Genomic DNA, 26,819 nt, shown 5'->3' with positions numbered 1-26,819 from the left:
TAGAGGAGTGTCCTGTTCTGACTTACAGGATCCCTTGTGCTGCTGCGGTGTTGGGAAGAGGTGGGGGTGGGGGATAGAGTTGGGCGGGGATTTAGAGATGAGCAATTGGAAAACCCTTGCCAACTGTCTAGGAAATAGAATTTAAATTGGCCGGGGATTATTTAGCCAATTTTTTGGGCAATTCAGGCCTCCGTTATTTCCCATCTGTCAAGCCATTTTCCGTTTTCCACTACTACCCGCCCCACTCCTCTCCCAACTTGGGCCTGGTCCAGTCATTACCTGCTCCGTTAAAAATTCTTCGCGGGAAGAAAATGGCTTTTAGTTCTCACCGCGCTGCAGGATCCTTTCTCTAGATCCGGGAAAGGCCCCGCACCTCGGCTGCGGGCCTCGGACAGCGCTCGGGATGCGGCTGCGCAGACGTCAGGGACCTCTTTCCTGCGTCCAGTCCCGGGCTGCGGAGGAGGCTGGGGCGCGCCGCGCTGGCTGCCGGATGGAGGCCCCTCGCCGCTCACCAGCCACGCTGCTGTCGGCGAAGCCCGACCAGCCCGGGCGGCTCGCTCTCGGTTTCGTTTTCCCGGCGGACTCCGCCTTCCTGCCCGACCGCCCGGGCCCCTCCCGCACGCGCCCTCACAGGTCCGCACAGGCTCCGGGTTAGCGGGAAATCGCGCTTCCACACGGCGGCGGCGCGGGAAGCGCTGCGGGGGCGGGCTGGGCACGCGCGGGCTGCTGCTGCGCGGCGGGGCGCGGCAGGGACCGTGCGGCGCAGCTCTGGCTTCTGGGGCTGTTACCGGCCACTGTCTGGGGCAGGTGGGGACTACATGGAGGTCTCTGAGGCCCGCGGCGTGGCGGGCGCTCGTGGAACCAGGCCCTGCGGTCAATGCTTGCATTTCCTCTGCAACGCAAACATTTAGGATGGGGTTGGGGAGGTGGATATCATCAGCTCCATTTTACAGTAGAAGAAACTGAGTAAATTAACTCTCCTAGGGCAAAGCCAGGATTCGATTGCCCGTAACCACCAAAGCACCCCTTCCCCCCTCACTTGTACCAGTCTAAGGCTGATGAGGCCTGGGGACATAATTTCACTTCAGTCTGTTTCCACCCATCCATCCATTCATTAACAGATACTTGCCAGCCGCTGTACCAAGTTCCAGCCAGTCCAGCAGTTAGGAGGGCCACCTGCTCCCTGTGGAATCTTCTGGAGTTTACGAGTAAAGCCCTTGCCAGTAGTCCTGGATTTATAAGAAATCCTACTCACCTAGTGGAGTATGACACACTACCAGAGTAATCCTGGTGCCTTGACACAGTGACTGAGGTGTGCTGAGGACTTACAGCAATGCCACAAGGTAGGTGCCATGACTATGCCCATTTAGCAGATGAGAAAACTGAGGCACAGAGAAGTTAAGTAACAGCTAGTAAGCAGGGTAACTAGAGGTAGAGCCAGGAGTCTAAACCTCAACATCTTAGCTAGGGTGAGGAAGGGAGGTGCCAAGATGGACTTAAGGTATACATTACATATTGGCCATTGGCTCTAGGTGTCCTTTCCCACTTCTCTTCTACACCCCCCCCCCAACTGCAGGGTATCCATGACCAAACACTGTATATGTTTTCCTTGATTTAAGTTCCCTAGAGTGAAGCACTGATAGAAGGTTTGGAAGGCAGATAGGAGGCAGAGCCATCTTTCTGTGGCCCTTTGAGGTCACAAAGCTCCAACTGTGGTAGCTGTTTGCAGGAATCTACCAGCTTCGTGGGTGTGAGGTGGTTTTTTTCAGCATCAGTGGCAGTAGCAATGAGAAATTTTCTGACTCTTTGAAAGCCCTGAATTGCCCAAGACAGCTTAAAGAAAATGACAAGGTCAAGCATGGTCAGGACACAAGCTTTTACGGCTGCCCCAGATGAACCTCTGACTTCATGTAGCCTCGGGGTTGACATGGCGAAAATCAGATACAAAATCCAGTGCTGCAGGTAGCAAAATTACTATACAACTTTAATTTGCATGCTCACCAGGTCTCATCTATGAACACTGAGGCCATGGACTGGGAAAGAATGAGGCTCTGGGAATTTGGGTGGATTTGAATGAATCCACTGCCCTCACAAATTCTGCTGAGTTTCCACAGTCCTTCTACTGTTGTTGGATAAGGCTGCTATAGCCAAGCTTGAAGGGCCTGGAGTAGTGACCTTGCAAAGAGGTGCTGATTTTCCAAATGCCCCATGCCTACCTCATCTCTTCACTCTCAGAACTAGAATCGGATGCTAGAATACCCTAAGAGGATACAGATAAGATCTGATCCAGAGGATACAGTTCACACAATAAATGAGTTGTAAGATTTTTTTCATTTTTATCAGCAGGAATGCAAGAAAAGTGCATAAATATGACTCTAAAAGTGACATGAAATAAGGAACACAGTTTAGATTATGCACTCAGTGTGCTGGCTCCAGCAGCTAGGAATGGTTCTAAGAATTTGTTTAGCTGGTTTACCATAACCTGGGCTCAGTGGTGGTCCACATTAAATGAAATTGTGGTGCCAAGTAAAACAGATGAAGAAATCAAAAATACTTAAGGAAAAAAAAATACTTAAGGCGTCTAGAATATTGGAGTAGATTAGTCATATGCAACCTTTCCTCCACTTTCTAACCATGCTGTCTAGAAGATTCAAAGGACCATCCTTCACCAGGCATTCAGAAATATATTGGCGCGGGATGTACTAGCATCCTTGAAAAGATCCATAAGAGCTGCCCACTCCGGGTGGGGAATGTTGATGGGAGATGTTGCCATTGAAAAACTACATGATTTCCATGGAGATTATGGCTCCCAGAGAAGCAAATGCTATGTGGCAACACTGAACTACCCTCCTCCCCCCAAAAAAGGGCAGCAGGGTCAAAGAACTAGTTGAACAGATTTGATCACCAGAGATTTTTAGGTAAACTGTTCCTGGCATTTGTAGTACAGCCCATAGGTGTGTTACATGAGCAGATATCTAAGACCCCTGTGGCGCTCACACCAGCTCTGTCAACCCACCTCTCTGATCTCATGGGGAGTTCCTTGTGACCAGGTGACAGAAAGAAAAATTCAGGTGAAGCACAATACACTGGCATTAACTGAAAGTGGATTGATGAATTCTAACAATCCCTCAAGGAGGTGGCCCTAAAGGATAGTGGGAGAAAGGAACTCCTCCCAGTGGTCGGAACTTTGAGTGGTACATTTAGTTGTCACTTGGAAGGAGGGGAAGCTAGTGGCTTGGACAGTACCAGTAGCTAGCAATTTACGTGACTATTCAGAGGTTTGGAAGGAACAAGATCTGAGGGATGATGATAAGGAGGTCTGGGGAAAGGAATGTGAGTTATCTCTTGGAATGGACACAGAGTATGAGCATATTGAATTCTCTTGTGAAGATTCATCAAAGCTACCCACTCCTGTGGAGACTTTTGAGAGCAAATATACAAAACTTCTTTAGAGGCCAGCCAGTCTTTTCCCCAGCAACTCAGTGCTTGTTCAAAACAAACGAAGAGCTGTGGCAGTAGGAATGGATGACGTGTATGAGTTCATCAACACACAGTTCTCGTCAGGGTTGAGCTGGCTGCTGAGCACCCAGTATTCCGACAGTAGAGAACCAACACTGAGCCCGCAGTGCAGAATGCCTATTCCGAGGGCGACCAGCCTGCCACTTGGTGGCTGATTGGTTATGTGGAGCCCTTCCACCATGGAATGGGCAGGGATTTGCGCTCTGGGGCGTACACATTTATTCCAGGTGTGGACTTGCTTTTTCTTCCTCTAGTGCTTCTGCCAGCACCATCATTGTTGGCCTTTCCAAGCATCTTGTTCACCAGAATGCTGTCCCTCACTAAGGAACCCAATTTACAGAAAAAGAAGTGAGCCAGTACACTGGCTACCATGATATTCAATAGTTTTATCACGAACCTTATCACCCCAAAACAGCTGACCTTATAGAATAGTGGAATGAGGTACTGAAGACTCAGTTACAGCCCCAGGTGGGAGATAACACTTAGCAAGCTGGGTGTACTGTGCTTCAGGTGCCATATAGGTACTAACCAGGTTGTTGTTTCTTCCATGGCCAGAATACATGAGCCCAGGAAGCCGTAGGCGTAAAAGGGTTGTCTTCCACAATTAAACCTAATCATGCACTTGCAAAGTAAGTTAAGTAATACATTACTTGGGTCCATTCCAATCCCTTCAAGGCTCGCTTTTAATTTTTGATAGGAGATGTAGGGTAATTTACACTAGGGATAATTTAGCCCCACTGCTAAGATATGGCCATACCAGGGAATCCACCCAATGCCCTGGGTATTAAGGTCTCTCCAGCTTGGCTGGTGGGAACACAAACTATTCCAATCTCTGAATAAGGTCCAGGAAGATTGTTTGGTTTACTACTTTTCAGTGGTCCTTTCCCTTTCTTGATGGAGATATACACTGTCTGCAGAGTTTTATTCCATGCATTCACATACCTGCATTCAGTTAAATAGTTGAGGGATTCCCTCTGCAGATCTTTGAGGTTCTCTCCCTGTGCACCTTCATTTTCTTTCTTTTTTTTTTTTAACATTTTTTATTGATTTATAATCATTTTACAATGTTGTGTCAAATTCCAGTGTAGAGCACAATCCCTCAGCCATACATGAACATACATACACCCATTGCCACATTCCCTTCTCTGTGAGCTACCACAAGATCCCGTGCACACCTCTCTGTGCTCCACAGTACAATCCTGTCCAGCTACTCTGCAATTCTGAAATCCCGTCTATCCCCTCCCACCCTCCGCCCCTTAGGCATCCACAAGTTTGTATTCTATTTCTGTTTTGTATTTATGCTTTGTTTTTTTGTTTTTGTTTTTTAGATTCCACATATGAGCGATCTCATATGGTATTTTTCTTTCTCTTTCTGGCTTACTTCACTTAGAATGACATTCTCCAGGAGCATCCATGTTGCTGCAAATGGTGTTATGCTGTTGTTTTTAATGGCTGAATAGTATTCCATTGTATAAATATGCTGCATCTTCTTTATCCAGTCATCCGTTGATGGACATTTAGGCTGTTACCATGTCTTGGCTATTGTAAATAGTGCTGCTATGAACACTGGGGTGCAGGTGTCATCCTGAAGTAGGGTTCCTTCTGGATACAAGCCCAGGAGTGGGATTCCTGGGTCATACGGTAAGTCTATTCCTAGTCTTTTGAGGAATCTCCATACTGTTTTCCATAGTGGCTGTACCAAACTGCATTCCCACCAGCAGTGTAGGAGGGTTCCCCTTTCTCCACAGCCTCTCCAGCATTTGTCATTTGTGGATTTTTGAATGACGGCCATTCTGACTGGTGTGAGGTGATACCTCATTGTAGTTTTGATTTGCATTTCTCTGATAATTAGTGATATTGAGCATTTTTTCATGTGCCTTTTGATCGTTTATATGTCTTCCTTGGAGAACTGCTTGTTTAGGTCTTCTGCCCATTTTTGGATTGGGTTGTTTATTTTTTTCTTATTGAGTCATATGAGCTGCTTATATATTCTGGAGATCAAGCCTTTGTCGGTTTCATTTGCAAAGATTTTCTCCCATTCCGTAGGTTGTCTTTTTGTTTTACTTATGGTTTCCTTTGCTGTGCAGAAGCTTGTAAGTTTCATTAGGTCCCATTTGTTTATTCTTGCTTTTATTTCTTCTATGTGCACCTGCATTTTCTTGAGTACTCTGCTCTGAAAATCCTAGCATCCTCAGCCTGCTGACCTCCAGTCTCCAGTTCCAACTCAGTAAGCCTTTTGTACTCTGAGTTCCCTTTCCCTGCCTACAGCCTGGAACTTGCTTATAGGTAGCAAGCTGGGACAGTTCTAGGGCTCACCTCAGTTGTTTACATCCTCTAGGGAATCCCAGTGTTGCGTTGCCTGTTGTCCAGTGTCTGACAACAGCATTTCGTGTATTATTTTTGTTTTCTGGTTGATATGGTGAGAGGACAATTCCCATAATAGTTAATCCTTCATGGCCAGATATGAAAGTCTCTCACTTTTTTTTAATCTATATTTTCCTAATTACTACATTTTCTTCATTACATGTTTTGTATTTGCCATTTGGGTTTCCTATTTGGTAAATTGCCAGTCTGTATCCCTTACACTTATTTTCTATTGGGTTGTACTTTCTTTCACCTAGTGATTTTAATTGTTCTTTCTATATTCTAGATGTTAGTCTTTTATTTAGTTAGTATTTTTTCTAAGTCTCTGACATGCCGTTTCACTTTGGTTTTACTTTCTTAATGATGCTGTTTTACATTTTAAATTTTAACATGGCCAAAAATATAAATTTTTTGTGCTTTTTTATTTCTTGTTTAATAAACCCTACTCTGGTCATGAAAATATTATCTTGTATCTGCTTCTAAAAATTTAAAGTTTTAAAAATCATTTTTGACATTTTTTTAATTTATAAGAAATTAATTTTTTGAGTGATATAAAGTAAGAATCTGATTTTATTTCTTCTATCTCATAATCTTCTTAGCACCAGATTTTGAAGGATTTGACTTCTTCCTACGACATGCAATGCCACCTCTGTCATGTTTGAGCTTTCTTTACATTCATAGGTTATTTTGGCAGCTATATTTTGTTCTGTTTTGTTGGTTTGGTTTAGTTGTTTATTCCTGCAACCGATAATATGGTTTTGGGCATTAAAACCTAAGCCTTTGTTACTGCAGATTTCTCATTGGCATCTCAGTGTCATCTCTGATTCTTACTTCGTTCAGTTCTCTGTTCCCTCTTTGGTACTGGTCCCTAATGAGTCTGCTTACTTTATTGGGAGCTGAGCAATGCCACTAAAGTAATTTTTATATAGTCTTTCTATACGGTGTTTTGAGGGAAAGGTTTTCAATTCATCTAATCTACCATACTACCAGAAATAGTAGTCCTGTAATTAATTGTTCTCAAAGCAATTTTATCTTTTTCTACAAATTATTCTATTCTTAACTGTACAGAACTTACCTTTAGAGTAGAACTAACTATAGTGTACATATTAAGGAAATTGTTAATAGGTTTTTCCCCCAGAACATTCCCTACCTTCTTTTGTAAGTTCCACATAGTTACTTGGGGGTCTCTGGTGGAGGGAAGCCTTTATGCCGGAATAACACAATTTCTAATCTTTAGCTTTGAAGTAAAGCTTGTGTTAAGTAGAAATATAAAGTCCCTTGAGAGTGGGCCTGCTGCAATGACACACACAGAGTAGACGAGCAACGGATTTTTCTTGAATCAAGTTACAATAAGATTTATTCATTTTACTTCAGTGCAGAATTGGAATTAAATTTCCCCCAGAGTAAGTTTGAATTAGGCACCACAAGTGCTCTGATCCACAGTGAAAAAGAGAATAATAATTATGAGAGGACAAAGCATTGTGATCAGTTGGAGGCCGGTCTCATCTATGCTTAAACACAGATGTAGGTATGTCTCTGATAGTGTCGACTTACGCTCTTGTGTGAACTCAGAGCATGAAAGAAGTTAAAACCCCAGGATACTGCATTAGCAATAGTATCCCTTTTGGGCAGCTAAACTACCCTTTTCTCCAAAATGGAACAAAACTTAAGTTTGTCCTCAGAAATTTCAGATGTTCTCATTATTACTAAGTTTGTCTCATTTATATCTAAACTTTATTTAATGATCATTATTTGATTAAATTGTCATTTGATTATTTAAATTTGATTATTGTTAAGGAAAATTAGGCTGAATTGACTAGAATCAACCCTGGCAATATGAATTGTACTTCAACTTTGTTCCCAGGGCAGTGCCTGCTAAGCATTCTTTGAATTTTTCAGCCATTTCCTGGTTCTGAGATTCACTGAACAAATTTTTCCAGTCACCAATTTCACCTGCAACACAGAAAAAACAGTAGACCCAGACACCTGTTAGAATATTTCTTCTTGATTTTACTATTTTTTAGTGCAGAGTTTCACTCTGAAATGTGAAAACGGACATGTGAAAAAAATTAGACAGCCTTAAAAACTAATGTAATTTCTCTTGTAAAATTAACAATATCCACTTGGGCTTCCCCATTTCTGTGGTGTGGTAGGTGACACGCTTTCTCCACATCACTAAGGGGACCTTGACCTCAATGACCTCCCATCCCCACCCATCTCCTAACACCTGGGACCAAAAATGCCACTTTTTGAGAGTCTTTTTTTTTTTCCTCTCTGAAGTCTTATAATTCTTTAAATACCCCTTGAGAAGTTAATATTTTATAGCAAGAATAATTATATTTGCTTGAGATTGGGATGTTTTTCTTATTTCCTTTAATATTAATATTTTATAGCAAGAATAATTATATTTGCTTGAGATTGGGATGTTTTTCTTATTTCGTTTTAAAAGTAAAGGAAGGGAAGAGGGTGTAGCTCAGTGGTAGAGCACATGCTTAGCATGCATGAGATCCTGGATTCAATCCCTAGTACCTCTATTAAAATAAATAAATACATAACCTAATTACACCCCCCCAAAAAACATAAAAAATAAAAATAAATGAAAGTAAAGGAAGTTGCTTCTTTATTTAAAATCTTTTGATGATTTGTGTTAAAGTTGTAAGTTCCTTGTTACATAGCCATTGAAATGTATATTTATAAAGTGGCCTAATGACATGAGGAAATGCTTAGACATATGAAGGGAATGAAAAAGCACAACTGTTTACAAATGTTATCAACTATATAAAACATTACAGAATAAGGCTGGAAGAAATTGCCAAAAAGTTGAACTTGCATCCGGTGGGTAATTTTTAATGCTTTTCCACATCTTTATGTGCTTTCTGAATTTTCTACAAGGGATATTTTAAAAAATATTTTTAAACTTTAAAATTACTAGTTTATTTTAGAATGTTTCTATTCTGAAGAGTATTTGATTGACAATATATTTAAAATTTCTATTTTTCCCCCTTCTTAAAGCTAAAAAAATTAGGCATAAAAATAAGTGTTAAAGTCAGGACTCAAGTTAAAGACAGATTTGCATTCAGTGCTCCATTCACAGTGCATTTTTTAATTGGGTCTGCATTTGATAAAGTGTAGTAGAGTCAAGTAAACCTATGTTCCTATCCTGATGGCATCACTTATTAGCTTTGTGACAATGGACCAATTAATATCTCTGAGCTTTGGTGCCCACATTTGTAGAACTAAGGATTTAGTATCTTTTTGGCTATAAAGTTTAAGCCCAGCAAAGGGTCTAACACATGATGGATACCTGATAAATTATACTTGTTGTATGTGCTGCCTCTGAATCACATTAAGCTTTCATTATACATGCAATAAAAAGGAAAACTGGCAGTCCCTGAGCTGTGTTATCATAAATTTCCATAAGAAATTAGAATGCTTTGATGAAATTTAGTAAAATTATCAGTACACAGAGACAGCTGGCTTCCTATCCCGTACTCATTTTTTCCTTCTTCCTTATTAACAAAACCTTGACTTTAAGTGGGTAATAATGCAGCCACCTTAAAAAAAAAAAAATCACATTCTCCAGCCAGCAGCACAGTGAGAAGTGGTCTATGAGATGTAAGAAGTCACTGAGGTGAGGCTTCCCACAAAGTTCTTTAAAGGGGGCCCACTCAGCAAATACACGTGATTCTATCTCTTGCCATTCCCTTTTTATTTTAATAAAAGAATCCTGTAACTATATTATAATGGTGCAGCGCTGGCTGCTCTCCTGTCATCACAGGTGACAAGCAGAAAAGTAAAAGGAGCTTAGTAGTCTAAAAGGTAGTGTGCAGCTGCCAGTTCCAGCTCTGATCTGTGTCCAGACTTCTTGTCGAGGAATAGAAGGAGAAAATCCTGTCTGATTTAAGATAAAGCTGCTTGAATTGCCTGTTAGGTGCAGATTGACAGATGTCCCAGAAAACAATGCAACCTCACCTTTGCGGAACAGGAATGGGCCCACGGCGCCATGTGTTTCCTGGGACTTTGCTCGCATTGCCTGGAAGGTACTCTGGGCTGAGATAGTTTGAATCTGCTCCCCAGATGGAGAGAATCCCAAAAATTTAGCAATTTGTTTTATTCCAGCGGCCAGATTCTGAAAACAAAATTTTAAAAGATAAACTTCTTTCTGTAGGAATTGGACCCTAAGTGAAGACAAGCTTCTTAAACAGAATGGATTTGTTAAGCCTAATTCTAATTCATCTCTGTGTCTCTCTCTTCAGACTTACTTTGATTCTTCTTTATAAATATTTGAAACATCCCTGTAAGATATTCTGTATTAATTTCACTTTGTAGTTTCCATTTATGACTCTTGTTTAACTAGTCAAGGTATAGATAATGAAAATAAGCATTCATTAGCAGGTTAGAGTTTTATCTAAGATAATAATTCATTTTATCAAAAAGCACCAGTCTATACCAGGTGAGGAAATTAATGTATTTGTACATACTCATTCAAATTCTGTTTTCTTCTGAATCCTGTTTATAGATAATGTTTAATTCTATCAAGAAAGTCTAATTTTTGGAATTACAAAAACTGGAAGGAATCTTTATCATGTTTAATACTTTTGTAAATAATCAACCCCCTCAACAGTATTGCTGACCAATGGAGGTTTATAAATCTTCTAGAACAGTTCCTTAAACTGTATTCTACAAAACACTAATATATTTCAAGGTGGTTATAGATGTTTCCTGGGAGAAAAAAAAAAGAAAGGTAAAGGGTTAAGGTCTGGTAAGTTTGGAACTTTTGGGATAATAAAGGTAAACTTTTTTTTTCCCTGCAGAATCTCTCTTTAATATGCCAGTGTGCCATGTGAATTTCCCAAAGGAGCAGGCTAAATAAAACAGTCCCCAGGTCAACTTGAACCAGCAATCTCCTTCCTACCCCTGGAGAGAAGTATTAACATCTGGGACAATATTAATATCCCATGGAGCACAAGTTTTAGAAACATTCTAGACTAGAAGGAGAAAAGACTAAATCAGCATATTCTTTCATGTTATGTAAGTACATACTCTAAACAAAAGGGATGGATTTAATTATACTTTCCTGTGATAAAAATCACACGGGACACTAGTTATAAAAACTCAGTTCAGTTAGAGAACATTTGATACATTTCCTTCCCTTTGAACACACTTTCCAGAGACCGTTAATGCTCCAGGACTCTGGTTTCCCTCCTTCGTCCTTAGCCACCTTTGTAGTCTCCTTTGCTGAAGCCTCCTCTTTTCCCCAAACTCTTTATGTAGGAGGTTCTGCAGAGCTCAGTTCTTGGTAGTCTTCTCTTCTCGATCCATATGCTTACATACACAGGTATGTAATCTCACGGTTGTAATTATTGTCTACGTGCCAAATTTATATCCGTAGCTCAGAACTCTCTGCCGTCAGACTTCAATACCCAGTTGCCTACTTGACCTCTCACCTTTGGGTGACTAATAAACATCTCAAACTTAGCATGTCCAAAACCAACTCCTGGTCTTCCCACAGTCCTGCTTCACCTGCTGCCATCTCTTACTCATGTGGTGACAACTCAGTCCTCCCAGTTGCCTGGACCAGTAATACTGGGGTCTTACTTGACTTCTCTTTTTCTCTCACTGCTCTTTTCCCCCTTCAAGCCAGCAGCAAATCTTGTTGGCTCTTCCTTCAACATAAATTCAGAATTCAACCACTTCTCTTCACCTCCACTGCCCCTTCTGGTCTGAGCCACCATTTTCCCTTGCCTGGGCTAGAGCAGTAACCTCCGAATGGGTTTCCTTGCATTATCTTTGCTTCTCTCCAATTCATTCTCACACACCAGCCAGAATGATCCTGTTAAAAACACATCAATTTTTGCAACTCTTCTGCTTGAATCCTACAGTGGCTTCCCATTTCGCTCAGAGTGAAAGGCAGAGTGATTTCAGTGGCCTGCCATGCTGTTCCTCATGCTCCAGCCCACCCCACCCTGTTATATCTGTCCTCGTTGGTTAGTCCCTTCTGGTTCATCCCTGCTGACCCAGCCACATCTGCTCCTTTCTGTCCCTCAGTCATTCCAGGAACACTCCTACCTCAGGGCCTTTGCTGCAGTTGGTCCTCTCTGCCTGGAAAGCTCTTACTTCGGTTACCTACTTGACTCACTCCCTCAGTTCCTTCTTATCTTTGTTCAGGTCACATCCTTTCCCTGAGGTTTCTGCCCACCACCCTATTTTATACTGGGATTTGTCCAACATCCCAATCCCCCTCTCCCTGGTATTTCTAGTTTTCCTTAATCAGCTATGCCATTTCTTCGTCTTCACATATTGCATACATTTAAATTTTTTTATTGTATTTTTTGTTTATCATTCTATCTCCCCACCTACTCCAGCTAGAATGTCAACTTCTCCAGGGCAGTGAACTTTGTCTAGTCTGTTCACAGACATATCACAAGAGCCTAGAACTGTGCTGAACAATCACTCATTAAATGTGAAAAAATAATTTAAAAAAAACTATATGGAAAAATTAATTCACAGCCAAAGCCATGTTCAATAAACCTCAGTAGAGGCCTATTCATTGTTTTTGCCATGCCTAAATTTGGACCATCTATCATAGAGGGGAAAATAAAGGAGTCACTGTTAGTAATAAATTGTTAAGTGTTATTTTATTTTTGTTAAATAAACAACCTAAGCACATATGCACTGTCTCTTTCCCCCAGCACTGTACCATGTATCTAGAACATTCTTTTTAAAAATTGAGTATATTTGTTCATACAGCCAGGCTTTATGAATAAGTGCTCTATGTTGTAGTTCATAATAAATCTTGCTATAGAATACCAGTAAGCATAATCTCACCTCTTTCAGGTCTTCATATAATACGAACTTCACATTTTCATCATCAAGATGTTTGTTCCAATTAATTGCAAAATCAAAATAGCTTCCCCAAGAAACTAAAAACACAGGGAAAAAAATAACTTCTTAAGGGATTTTAAATAATTGAGGTTAAAAATGATAGAAGAAAGAATAAAATGAGGATAAAGTGCTTAATTGTTCACTAAAATATAAAATATACATATGTGTATATGATCAAACAAGGTATTTATGAGATTACTAACCCCTGCTCCAAAAGAACTGGCAAAAGCTGGTCCTGTTGTCAGATTTCTAGTCATTTTCTTATTCTCACAAATAGTAACACAACTGAGCAAGTTGTAAAAATGGTTTCACAAAAACTGTAAGGCATTCATGAACATTTAGGTGACTAAAATAATTCAGAAATAGTGAATAATACGTGAAAGCTGGTAGAAATAATGACAGAAAGAAATGAGACAGGTGTTTTCTAGACCAGCATTATCCAATAGGAGTGTCATGCAAGCCACATCTGTAACTTTAAATTTTCTAGTAGCCACGTTAAAAAAAACAAAAAGAAACAGGTAAAATTAATTTTAATGTTTTCTTTTATTTACCCGGTAGATCCAAAAATATTACCATTTCAGCATGTAATCAGCATAAGTAATTATTAATGAAATATTACACATTAATTTTTATATTTTAAGTCTACAAAAGCCAGTGGGTTTTTTATACATACAGAAAATCTGAGTTTGAATTCTAAGATTTTGTTAAAAATACTTGTTGTGTATTTAGACTTTATAAAACCTATGATTGAAAAAGTAAATTCACACTCAACTTGTGCCAGACGTACTTAAAGGTTTTCAATAACTGAACTGAGTCTCTGTTTTAAAATGTAAATGTAAATAAATTCAAATAAAATAAAATTTAAAATTTTGCTTTTTCACTTGCACTAATCACATTTCAAATACTCAGCTGCCACATGTGGCTAGTGGCTACCATGTTGGACAGTGCAGATCTAGACCTGGTTATCTGTGCTGCTTACTCGCTGTGTGACTTTGAGAAACTCCCTAAACCTCTTTGTACCTTAGTTTCCTCATCTGTAAAATGGGGTTATTATGAGTTTTAAGTGAATTAACACATGTCAGATGCTTAAAACAGTGCCTGATTAATAGTTCTCACTCAATAAATGTTAGCTAATATTGTACCATTAATAATGATAATGATAATGATGATAATAATAATAATAATAATAATAATAATAATAATAATAATAATAATATTGTCACAGTTATTATCATCAACATCATTATCATGAAGCCGTTGCTTTGAGCCAGGCAGTTTCTACATACCTTATTTATTGTGGAAAATATCGTAGGTTTCCTACCCAATATCCAATACACCCCTTTCTTTGTTGCTAACCAAACTCTGATTAATTGGGTCTAAGCCAATCAGAGAAGTCTGTTTTCTACTTTTTTGCCTCCCTTAGGACTGTGATTGGTCATATGACATGATTCTGGCCCGTGAGACACAAGCAGGGGTCTGCTGGAAGGTTTCATGCAAACTGTTGCTGTCTTGATGAGACTTCCTCATGATGTGAAGGTGATGCTCAGAGGGACAATAGCCAAGTTGAGAGAATGTTGCAAAAAGCATGAAGGAGAGGCCAAAGGAATGTCAGAGGTGCAGGCCCGACATCACTGGGCTGCTGAACCAATGATGATGGATTTCTCATCATTGAGTGTTCTCTTATGTTATTAATGGGGTAACGTTTCAGACTTGCTTTAACTGCCTCCATTCAGTCTTAGTGAATAGTTACTAGACAAACCAAAGCTTTCTTACCAGTGCTTCGTAAGCACCTTCTATGCATGCATTTATCTCCCTTACATTCCAATCCCCATATTTAACCTTTGTTAAGGACTCAGTGTTGTATCCAGTGTCCATGCATGTGGGATGGTGTGGCATTGCTGTGCTGATCAACTTTAAAAGTTGTCCGTCCTTTTAGAGGGACTTGGTAACAACTTCTTCTCTAGAGTCATTTAGCATTAATTCTTCCATGTACCACACCATAAAGACTCAACAGAGCCACTGTGAAAGGAGGCACTTATTAATTTCTGGTCACTCTACCCATGGAAGTAGAGTCCCTGCCACTTACAAGCATTGGGACCATTGGCAAATGATTTAAATTTTCTGCTGGTAAATACTGCCTTATTCATAGTTTGTTACAGTCTTGAATGAAGTATGTATGTATATTTGTAGGCACTTATAAAATTATAGTTATCAATAACCAAAGGTAAAACATCAACACGGTGTAACAAAAACTTATTTCCTTTCTGGCAAACAAGTATCTTCAGTGTAGTTGCTCATTGTCGTGGTATTTTTTGGTTTTTATCATTGTGTTATACTGAGGCTTATGGGACGATAACTAGAAATGCTTTTGTACATGAATCTGTTACAGGCTTTTTTGTTTGTCCTTTGTTCAATGGTTATTTAATACTCATAGTCAACGTATGAATTGTCCAAATTATTTTTTAAAATAGTAATGTATCGTTTGATGCACAGAAAACTTCGTAACTTTCTGATTCCCGGATCTACCTTAATCTCCTTTCTTTCTTTATCCTAAAACACATTTGAGTTTCTGTGTTTATGCGATCATCTGTTGACGTGAGAAGGATTCTTTTACCAACAGCCATACCTTGTCCTTTCATGAACTGTCTGAAGAATTCATCCCAAGAGCCATAGCTTGGAATATCAGGGACATCATTATGGAAATGGAAAAAAGATACTGCTGTGTCTTTAGGATTTCGAAATACCACCAATATCTAAGGAGAGAAAATTAAGTTGTTTAGGTTTAAGTTTTGTACTTTGGAAGAGTGAAAGGATGAGCATTATGCCGTATTGTAGACCACCTAACTTGATTAGTGTAGAGAGAAAGAAAGAAATTGAGGAACAGGAGGTGGCAGATGGGGAAGTCTGGGAAGAAAGGAGAAGAAAAGAAGAAAAAGAAAACTGACGTTACTGCAGAGAACTTACACTTATGAGTTTAGACAGTAAAAAGTTGTCTGTGGGCAATGTGAGAAGGAGGAAAGAGCAAGTTCACAAGAGCGTGATCTGAAAAGTTAACCCTCCTCCCAAAAGAACAAATTGCAAGCAACTTTAAGGACAACAAAAATAATGTTTAGAGTTTGGTGGGAGAAGAACAGAGAAGGGCAGGCTTCAGGTGTGATGGGTGATGCGGAGAAAGCAGAACCTCTGGCTTCCCATGTTGCATCTGTCTGCTCTGAGGAGGCATGGATTCACTTTCCTGAATGAAAAGTGTGGGGGGGGGAGTGTAAAGATCAAACTGACAACCTGAACTAAAACGATGCTGTAAGTCAACTATACTTCAATTTGAAAAAAAAAAAGCAAATTGAAACCCAAGAGAACCGAGTAGACCACCTGGCTGCTCCAAGTGGGTCTGCCACCTCTGGCCTGAAGATCTCCTTTTCAAGAACTGAGGGAACTGGAGACTAGTATTGAGCACTCTTAGTGAGCTCTGAGAAAGTGGAGATAATGCACAGGAGTTCAGAAGGCTTAAAACAGGCAGCCATCCCTCCCCTTTCCGAAAGGTGCAAGGTCTGGGTTTTGCAGATTTGTGAACGCAACCTCCATTTGGGAGAAGTTTTTGAAATTGGCTAAATGGATGATTTGGGGGGTCACATAAAAGAGGAACTAGCAACCACCACAGGGCAACATGGGTTCTCTAAGAACAAGTCGCTTCTGACTGATGCCAGGTTTTCCTTGAACATAGTTTCTAACTTAGTAGATTTGTTGCTTCTGACTTCCTCTGCAAAGTGGAAGGAGGTTAAGCTGGAAGCGGAAGCAGTTAGGCGTGTAAACCTGACTTGAGTATTCAGATACATAGGAGGCTGAATCCCTAATGTAAACCTGCCCGGGGGTTTTACTGGCATTTCCACTGTCCTGCCTAGACCACTGTCGACGTTTTAATGAGTGATTTTAGGGAAAGATGTAGAAGCTGTATTTATCAAGTTTGTAGATGACATGACACTGAGAGGGAATCAAGATCCCAAAATACCTCGTCAGTCTAAAGACGTGAACTAACGCTAACAGGAGACAGTGGAATAGAGATGAGTGGGTTGCGTCTGTGCCTTTGTTCAGCTCTAAAACTCACCTCTGCCCCAATCCAAAGACAGCAGATCCTTGTCACTTAGGGTCTTATATTTGCTGCTGTGATTAGCACTCAGTAGTTGCCCTGGCTCGTAGCAATTTATAATTTTACAGACATAAATTTGAATGGTGAGGGCCAGCAGGCTGGGGTGTGTGGACAGATGCTTAGCACCAGCCTGCTACCTTGGCTGTCCCTTTTCTCTTGCCCTGCTGTTCTTGCAAATGTAAAGCTTTGTTCAGAAGCCTGCATGCTCCAAATCTAAATGCTTTCTACATTACTTTAGCTCTGTGTCTTATGGAATAATTAAGGGAGAAAAAAAGAGTCACTGAGATTTGTGATTCTACTGAACTGTATTAAACTCGGGAAATTATAGGTTAAAGTGATATTTCTGATTTGGGAGATTCTCAGTGTAAAGAAAAACCATTTTACAGAGCTGTCTGCAGCTGGCAGAGGGGATAGAGGATTCTCTTACAATTGGAGGTGTGGAGTGGTCCAGACAGCCACTTGGCAGCATTCAAACACCTAATGGGGCTTAGAGCAGGCAACCTTCAAGGCATTTTCCAATTCTGCTCCTAGAATTCTTGTACCAGGGAGGCTGCTAATTCTAAGCCTCCACTTCCTATTCTTCCTTCCTCTGTTATTTCCCCTCCTTCCTCTTACCAGTGTAGTTATCTTAACTGTTTTCTTCCTTTATTTTTCTTTGCTGTTACTGCACTGTCCTCCTTGTTTGTGGAGCTCAGGAGTTTAAAATTTTATTTTAATTAATTCTGATTGTTTCCTCTGGAGACAGAGAATAAGGAATGGAGAGGAAACGAGGTGACAGAAAACAAAAAAAGGATTGGGTCAAAACTACTAATTATGAAAATCGATCAAAACTGGTTAATGAAACAAGATTTTCAAATGAATGATAAGAGCAGCCAAAGCACCTGTACTTAGGTATGCTTGATATGAAGTTTGATATTGCATGTGAAATTCAGAAATAAAATAGTTTTGGACCTCAGGTAAATAGTGCTCACCAGAAAGAACTGAAGGAACAATTTTTGCTCATTTTCCTGGGTTGTATCCTCTTGTTAAACACTCTAAATATCCTAATGCTGAAATCTATTCACTCTAAAAACAGATTTTGAAGTAGGTTCCACTCTATGTATATGTTTTCTATCTTGGCTGAAAATGCATTTGATTTGAATGCAAATGTAACAAATACATCTGAAGAAATGAACAGCAACAAAAGAAACACCAAATTGCACACATCATTTATTAAAATTCTGTGCTGAGTAGCAATCTCAACCTCAGAAAGCCAATATTTATACTTTTAAAACTACAGACTGAAATACCAGTAGGAAAGGACACACTCACCTTGGCTTTATTCTTGAAGATGGACCTGGGTAATTTGTCATAATGGAGGTGAGTTGCCAAAATCCTTGGCGATGGTAACTGTTTCATTCTCTTAAAAATATATACAATAAGGTGAAAGCATACATGTTGTGTGTGTGTGTATAAGTGAATTACTCCTAAGTTTAATACCTGAATGTCAGTTTAAATCATTATTGTTACTGTATCTTCTCCTTTTCTACATTCTCCTCCAGTTTTTATTTCTATTTTCTTACTTTGTGGGAATGAGGAATTGTGAATCATAAGTGATTTATAACTTCTTTTTGAACTTCCTTCTTCCCACTGCATAATCTTTTTTTTTTTTTTTTTGGTCTTTTTCCTTTTTCACAACCATACCAAATTCATTTTCTTCAAGAAGCTCAAAATTTTCAATCTACTCTTTCACTTAATGCAGATCTTTTCTTCATTCAAAGTCATTAACAGAAATGTTCACGTCTTTATAGCTCCTCCAAGTCCATGTTTAACATCTAGATCTTTTTTTTTAACCAATAAAACTCCACACAATCAAATATCCCAACAGAACCTGAAAGTGCCCAGAGTCACTTAAATATCTGAGAAATAATTTACAGAAGAAATTCTTGTCATAAGGAATCTATGGTTGATTTTTTTTTTGTAATCTACTTCTACTGGTAATTTAAAAAATTAACTTCATTAAAAAATGAAGTTACCTGTTTAATCTGCTATGGTGAAGGATTTTATCTCAAGTACATGTTATGTCAGGGGTAAAAGCTTCAAAAACTCATTTCCATGCTTGTAGAGGTCACTCACTGCTTGGTCACATCATTTCAAATGATAAAATGATATTCAGACATTTAGCCAAGTGTTCTGTAAAAATTTAGCGGAGATTCCCAACTCAAGCAAAGGAGCAAAAAATGACTTTGAAAAACATTAAAATCAATGCTAAGGTAAAAGTGTCACTATATGCCGACGACATGTTACTATATATAGAAAATCCTAAAAGGTCCACACAAAAACTACTAGGGCTTGAAGAATTCAGCAAGGTAGCAGGTTACAAAATTAACGTTCAAAAATTAGTTGCATTTCTTTACACTCATGATGAATCAACAGAAAAAGAAAGTAAAGAAACAATCCCCTTTAAAATAGCACCCAAAGTAATAAAATATCTGGGAATAAATCTAACCAAGGAGGTGAAAGAATTATACACAGAGAACTATAAACCATTGATGAAGGAAATTAAAGAAGACTTTAAAAAATGGAAAGATATCCCATGCTCTTGGATTGGAAGAATCAATATTGTTAAAATGGTCACACTGCCCAAGGCACTCTACAGATTTAATGCAATCCCTATCCAATTACCCAGGACATATTTCACAGAACTAGAACAAATCATAATAAAATTTATATGGAACCATCAAAGACCTAGAATTGCCAAAGCATTACTGAAGAGAAAGAAAGAGGCTGGAGGAATAACTCTCCCAGACTTCAGACAATACTATAGAGCTGCAGTCATCAAGACAGCATGGTATTGGTACAAAAACAGACATGAAGACCAATGGAACAGAATAGAGAGCCCAGAAATGAACCCACAAACTTTTGGTCAACTAATCTTCGACAAAGGAGGCAAGAAAATACAATGGAATAAAGACAGTCTCTTCAGCAAATGGTGTTGGGAAAACTGGACAGCAGCATGTAAAACAATGAAGCTAGAACACTCCCTTACACCATATACAAAAATCAACTCAGAATGGATCAAAGACTTAAACATAAGACAAGATACAATAAACCTCCTAGAGGAAAACATAGGCAAAACATTATCTGACATACATTTCAAAAATTTCCTCCTAGTAGAAATAAAGGCAAGAATAAACAAATGGGACCTAATGAAACATACAAGCTTCTGCACAGCAAAGGAAACCATAAGTAAAACAAGAAGACAACCTACGGAATGGGAGAAAATTTTTGCAAGTGAAACCGACAAAGGCTTGATCTCCAGAATATATAAGCAGCTCATATGACTCAATAAGAAAAAAATAAACAACCCAATCCAAAAATGGGCAGAAGACCTAAACAAGCAGTTCTCCAAGGAAGACATATAAATGATCAAAAGGCACATGAAAAAATGCTCAATATCACTAATTATCAGAGAAATGCAAATCAAAACTACAATGAGGTATCACCTCACACCAGTCAGAATGGCCGTCATTCAAAAATCCACAAATGACAAATGCTGGAGAGGCTGTGGAGAAAGGGGAACCCTCCTACACTGCTGGTGGGAATGCAGTTTGGTGCAGCCACTATGGAAAACAGTATGGAGATTCCTCAAAAGACTAGGAATAGACTTACCGTATGACCCAGGAATCCCACTCCTGGGCTTGTATCCAGAAGGAACCCTACTTCAGGATGACACCTGCACCCCAGTGTTCATAGCAGCACTATTTACAATAGCCAAGACATGGTAACAGCCTAAATGTCCATCAACAGGTGACTGGATAAAGAAGATGTGGTATATTTATACAATGGAATACTACTCAGCCATAAAAACTGACAACATAATGCCATTTGCAGCAACATGGATGCTCCTGGAGAATGTCATTCTAAGTGAAGTAAGCCAGAAAGAGAAAGAAAAATACCATATGAGATCACTCATATGTGGAATCTAAAAAACAAACAAACAAACAAACAAACAAAAACAAAGCATAAATAGAGGACAGAAATAGACTCATAGACAGAGAATACAGACTTGTGTTTGCCAGGGGGGCGGAGGGTGGGAAGGGATAGACTGGGATTTCAAAATTGTAGAATAGATATACAAGATTATATTGTATAGCACAGGGAAATTTACACAAAACGTTATGGTAACTAACAGAGAAAAAAATGTGACAATGAGTGTGTATATGTCCATGTATGACTGAAAAGTTGTGCTGAACACTGGAATTTGACAACATTGTAAAATGATTATAAATCAATAAAAAAAATGTTAAAAAAATGTTAAAAAAAAATCAATGCTATGGGTCCAAGTGGTGATTGATTAGTAATCATGATACTTGATTTACATCGAATTACAATTTTAGCTTTGGAAGTGCTTTTACTTTCATTCACAACAATCTTCTCAGGTAAATATTGTAACCCCCATTTTAGAGATTAAAAATAGGCTTTGAGGTTTTAAGTACTTTGTGCAAAATCACACAGATGGTAATTTTCAGATTAAGTGATAGGAGTGCCGTTTCTACTAAACTGAAAAGCCAAAGATCACTTAAAGACATGTGAGAAATGGTAAAGTTCCTAGAAGGATTAAAAAAATATCCAGGGGGAAAATGGAAGTTCATTATAACAAAGCTAGATAAACAAACAGTATGTTCGTGAAAATGTGTGATATAGCGAAACTCTAAGCAATGTAGAGACTAGATATAGATATATCTTGAGAAAATACGTGTATTTTAGAAATTTTTTCTGTAAAATGAATAAGTGATGCTCATCTTCTCACTGATTTCCATTTTAAAATAAAAGGCATATTGCATAGAAAAGTATTTTTGTGTATGATAAAATAGCATTTAAAATACAAAATGTGCCTTTAAAAATACCCAAAGAGAAAAAAACATTTTTGATACATTATAGATATCAAAAGAATTCAAAACCCAAAATACTATACCGAGTTAAAACATTTCCAGAACCCTGGAGCTAGAATCCTATGTTTCACTCACCTTGTAGAACATTTTAATGCTAATTTAGATGCTTCTAGAAGAATCCCTTGGCTTTAAAAATCATCTGGATCTTTTTACCAAGGCTGGAAAGCCCAACTTTTTATTTAATAATTAGAGCTAAGATTTAGAATGCAAGCACCCGAAGACAGAAGCAGGGCTTTGTTTTACCTTCACACTGAAGTACTTGGTGAAACAGAAAGAAACCTGGTCAAGGAGCAGGAGCACCAAGTTTCCATGAGGTGAAGGAGAGGTTCCAACAGTACTGGGTGCTCAAGCTCAGAGTCAGGTCTTGGCATGTCAAAATCTTAGTCAGGAATAAAAATTCTTCCCAGCGTCAGTAAGCAATATCCCAGGAAGTTCCCTCCTTACAAATGGTTTGTATTATAAAGCTTTGTTTGGAAATCAAAATGGAGAAACAATCATATAAACAACGTAAAAATGTATAAGCCAGCATACCAAACCCGGTTCCAATCATAAGGGAAACCTGTTTATCTCTGATGGGTGACAACACAGGCAAATAAAATAACAGTGGTTATCTTGGTAAGGTGAGTAACAACAGGTAAGATCACCTGTGACCCACAGGGTAACACATTATTAAAAGAGGAATTGGAAAGCTAGATAAATGTTAGCATTATCTTTAAAGGTGATGCTAAACACTCTTTAGAGAAAAAGTTATCCAGTGGCCTGGATAGCAGAAATCAATGAGGCTGTTCATTAGCCTGTCCATTTCTTACCTAGGTAAAAGCCTCTTAAAACTCTTGTGCACTCGTCCTGAGCCGGTCCTGGTCAAGCCTACCTCTGCTGTACTTATGACCTCCAGGCCCTAATGTGGCTGTTCTCTGATGCTCTGATGCCTTCTGAGGTTGCAGCCAACCAGAGCCAGGGGTCAACACTTAACTCCCTACCCTACTCCCAAGTCCTTGAACACCTCATTTACAATGCATTTTTCTGTTGCTTTGTCCCAATCCATGGAAATGAGTTTTCTTTTACCTAGGATCCAACTTTTAAGTTTGTATTTGTCATCATGCCAAGTGTCTCAGTCTCTTTTCAGATACTGTTTCCTAACTCCCTAAGTGACTTTTTTAGTAACAGTTCTTCTGTCTGCCTGTTGGCAGTCTTGGTGGTGAACAAGTCTGAAAGTTTCATGGAGACTGTTGTTCCCCCTTGAATACAGTCCCAGATGCATTTCTGGTGTGTCTAGGTGTGGAGGGAGTGGTCCTCCTCTCGCCTGTTCTGTCCAAGCACTGAAGTCCTGAGGCAGATCCTTCCTCTCACCCTGTCCTTGCCTTCCCTGTCGTGGAGCCCAACATCCTGGGTGACATCCAAGCCCCAGTTAGTTATATTGATAAGGTGAGTTTTAACATGTGGTAAGGCAAGTAATAAAAGGTAGGATGGATGACCTGTTATAACCTTCACACATACTCTTATAATTTAATTATCTGTAAAATGGTGATAATATTATTTTGCAGTAAAAGGAGATAATTCTTGAAAAGTGCTGGGATTACATGGTAAGCACACAATAAATTGCATATGTATCTGTGTTGTATTTTCTGAACTCAAAACTAAAAAAATTGTCCAGAGGGAAGAAACCTTTCTATGAGCATTTACTGTAAATTTAAAGGCTGTTTTGTACCAACCTGATATTTTTCTGGGTCCCCACATTCAAGAACTGGGAACTCTGGATATTCATACTTTTTTTTAGAATCAGCAAATATTAATTCACTAATAATATGGAGAATCCAATTGGAACCTATACGAAAAATCAGAGAATCAAAGGTCATTAAGGAGTTTTGGTATAACAAAGGCATGCTACTTTGGCATAAATGTCATAAAGATGAAAATCTACAACTATTCCCTGATGTGTACAGTTGGTTCTTCTGCATTCAGAATAACTTGGGCTATGGAAAAAAGCAGAGTTTTATGGAAAATAGCTTTTACTTAACGTTAGTATAAAAATCAAATTTACCTCTTTTCTCAAATTTCTCCTTTAACAAGAGGCAGTGCATCTTTTTGAATCTAGAATATCTTCCTAATAGAACAATATTATGCTATAGACATGATCGTTTATTATATACCATGTGTTATTTTACCTTAAATTAATAAGCATTTTCTATAGGAGTATATAATTTTGATTTTATAAAAATACAGCATCGATTAAGAAAAATAAAAATATGAAATAAAGTTGGCATTAATAGAGATGAAATAACAGTTCTGAAGTATCAAAAGTAGATTATGTAAAATAGAGTAATTTAGATTCCTAATGTCTTATTCTCCACTGATGAAGGACGTTGTAAAACTGGACTGGGAAACTTGAGAATTGGTATTTGATCCTAAAAAATAATCTATTACATGGAAATCATAGAAGTGAATAGATGTGGCTGTGCTTGTCTTTGGTCAAAAATCAAGATTAAAATCTTGACTACTCTCAATGCTCTGTGGCAGCTGGACTTTCCTACATCCTACTTTTGTTTGCTAGCCCCACCATGCATCAACTTCTACACCCATCAGCTATCATGTTCTTTTCACACGGACCTCCTCCCTCAGACACTGGCATTTCTCAATCTGGCAGTTCTAGTCACTGATTTTACAAGCTCTGTTCTGACCCATCTTGGCCATCCTCACGGATTTCTGGCTGGCTTAGTGCAGAGGTGAACTGCCCTCCTTCCACCTTCGCCTTGCACCTGCCCCACCTATTCACTATGAAAAAGTGCCCTTGTAGTAAAGAATTTGTTATTTACCACACTTCAGATAAGATGCTAGCACTATGTCATCGCTTCTGGCTTCAAAGGCGTCCAAGGCTTGAAAAGTCTCTGAGGTGCACATGGTACTCGGGTAAGGAATCCCCTGATAGGTAAAAAACAAATGAGATAGTGCCGTTTCTTTGGATTTTTCCAAAGCTTCATCAATGTAGTCAATAAATTTGGAGTTAGCAGTCATGCTGACTCCCTGCTAATGAACCTGCTCTGTGGCCCAGGGGCAGTGGTGGCTTTTAATGGAGTTTCTCAGAAAGTGGAATAAAGCGCTCCTCCCATTCACATGAGAAAGAGATAACTTAATTCTCATCCACCCCCATCTCCAGATTTTTGCATACCTACCTCTGAGAAAAGGCACACCACAGGTGCAGAACAGGCTGAGGATCAGGGAACGTTACCCCAAGGGCTGGATTATATTACCATCACAGGCAATCCTCCCAAGGAAAGTCAGAGTAGAATCTCTTAATAGACGATAATCTTTTTTTTTTTTTTTTTTTGATGATAATAGATCTTAAATATCTAACACATAGGTATTTAATTGAATCAGGTATATAATTTTCCTATTAGCTAAAAGCAATTTACTGATGAAATCTCTCTCCTTGGTTGATAGTTTTGCACATACATCCTCCAAAGTGTGATGTAGGGGTGGAAAAATTGTCCCTTCTTCCTTTCTAGATTCTTTGGCTGGTCTAATAATTAAATTAATATATGATCAACAGGGGGAAAAACAAAATTATGTACTTAACGGGGACTCCATTACAATATGCAGACTCAAAGGCCACCAGGTAATTGAAGTTTATATAACATCCTGAGTTTAGGAAAGGGGTAGGGTTTTGGGGATGTTAAGGAAGGGAAAGCCACTCACAGGTAGGTAGAGGAGATGTTTGGAAAACTAGGGTTGCTGTGTTATGCAGATAAGTTTTTTAAGTAAAAGTGTATCTCTGGTAATAGGTCTCTTCCTGGTAAAACCCTTCTTTCCAATCAGAATTTAGGCAGTTGAAGGGGGAAGTAAAAAGCTTTCTCTGAATCTGCTGGATTTTTTATATTGCCTTTAGCTCAAAATAATCCTCGTGCCAAAGTGGCATATTTTGGGGTGTCAAAACCTGGTCCCCTTCCGTGACAAGGAAGCAATGGAATTGCGAGGTGATTTAGTGACGTGGAAAAGAACCCGGGATGTGGAAGCAGTCCTAGGCACCAGGCTCATAACTGTCATTTACTGCCTCAGTAGACTTAGAAGTCTGCGGACCTGAGTTTAAATCTCAGCTCTACCACTTACTAGTTGTATGGTTTTTTCAATTGAAGTATAGTTGATTTGTGTTAGTTTCAGGTGTACAGCAAAGTGATTCAGATATATATATGTATGTATGTATGTGTGTGTACATATATGTATATACAATCTTTTTCATATTCTTTTCCATTAAAGGTTACTACAAGGTATTGAATATAGTTCGCTGTGCTGTACAGTAGGTCCTTGTTGTTTATTTATTTTATGTTAATCCAAAACTCTTAATTTATCCCTCCCCCCGCCTTTCCCTTTTGGTAACCATAAGTTTGTTTTTTATATCTGTGAGTCTCTTTCTGTTTTGTAAATAAATTTATTTGTATCATATTTTAGATTCCACATATATGATATTTGCCTTTGTGTATCTGACTTACTTCACTTAGTATGATAATCTCTAGGCCTATCCATGTTGCTGCAAATGGCATTATTTCATTCATTTTTATGGCTGAGTAATATTCCATTGTGTATACCACAACTTCTTTATCCAGTCATCTGTTGATGGCCATTAAGGTTGCTTCCATGTCTTGGCTATTGTAAATAGTGCTGCTATGAACATTAGGATGCATGAATCGTTTCGAATTAGAGTTTTTATCTTTTCTGGATATGTGCCCATTAGTGGGACTGCTGGATCAAATGGTAACTCTTTTTTCAGTTTTTTAGGGAAACTTCATACTTTTCTCCATAGTGGTTGCACCAATTAACATTCCCACCAACAGTACAGGAGGGTTCCCTTTTCTCCACCCCCTCTCCAGTATGTATTATTTGTAGACTTTTTGGTCTTTTTGGTGATGTATAATGTGGTGGATGTATTTGTGTTATTTTGAGCTCATAATATACCTTCCAAGGTATACGTAAAATGAGAA

At 38.9% G+C, this 26,819-nt stretch overlaps 3 protein-coding genes across 7 annotated transcripts in view; 1 reads left to right on the top strand and 2 right to left on the bottom strand.

The window, feature by feature from the left end:
- EIF2AK2 (eukaryotic translation initiation factor 2 alpha kinase 2) overlaps positions 1-597 on the bottom strand; it is a 38,074-nt gene extending 37,477 nt beyond the window's left edge. For 3 of the 5 annotated variants that reach the window (XM_064494583.1, XM_064494585.1, XM_064494586.1), the window contains exon 1: positions 280-597. The gene's annotated coding sequence lies outside the window, so the exon portion shown is untranslated. The remainder of the gene's footprint in view (positions 1-279) is intronic. The other 2 variants (XM_064494582.1, XM_064494584.1) reach the window with 1 other exon arrangement.
- Positions 598-1,193: 596 nt separating this feature from the next.
- CEBPZOS (CEBPZ opposite strand) overlaps positions 1,194-26,819 on the top strand; it is a 51,452-nt gene continuing 25,826 nt past the window's right edge. Inside the window, exon 1 of the mRNA XM_031466852.2 lies at positions 1,194-1,343. The gene's annotated coding sequence lies outside the window, so the exon portion shown is untranslated. The remainder of the gene's footprint in view (positions 1,344-26,819) is intronic.
- Positions 7,706-24,979, bottom strand: SULT6B1 (sulfotransferase family 6B member 1). Its single transcript, XM_010999637.3, has 7 exons — positions 24,660-24,979; positions 23,559-23,671; positions 18,224-18,313; positions 15,395-15,521; positions 12,712-12,806; positions 9,856-10,012; positions 7,706-7,836 (listed from the first exon to the last, which is right to left on the bottom strand). The coding sequence occupies exons 1-7, from the start codon at positions 24,856-24,858 to the stop codon at positions 7,706-7,708; spliced, it is 912 nt and encodes a 303-aa protein (XP_010997939.3). The 5' UTR covers positions 24,859-24,979.

The sequence above is a fragment of the Camelus dromedarius genome, chromosome 15 (genome assembly GCF_036321535.1).
Source record: "Camelus dromedarius isolate mCamDro1 chromosome 15, mCamDro1.pat, whole genome shotgun sequence".
NCBI lineage: Eukaryota > Metazoa > Chordata > Mammalia > Artiodactyla > Camelidae > Camelus > Camelus dromedarius.
Note: the sequence above shows the minus strand (reverse complement) of the source record. Positions and strands in the feature narration are given on the sequence as shown.

Bases quoted from the DNA above. Each gene is read 5' to 3' on its own strand.
- SULT6B1 (XM_010999637.3), bottom strand. From the start codon at position 24,858: ATGACTGCTAACTCCAAATTTATTGACTACATTGATGAAGCTTTGGAA. The intron at 10,013-12,711 runs GTGAGATTATGC...TTTTGTTTTCAG, and splicing joins TATATGAAGACCTGAAAGAG to AATCTGGCCGCTGGAATAAA. The intron at 7,837-9,855 runs GTGAGGTTGCAT...TCTGTGTTGCAG, and splicing joins CCCATTCCTGTTCCGCAAAG to GTGAAATTGGTGACTGGAAA.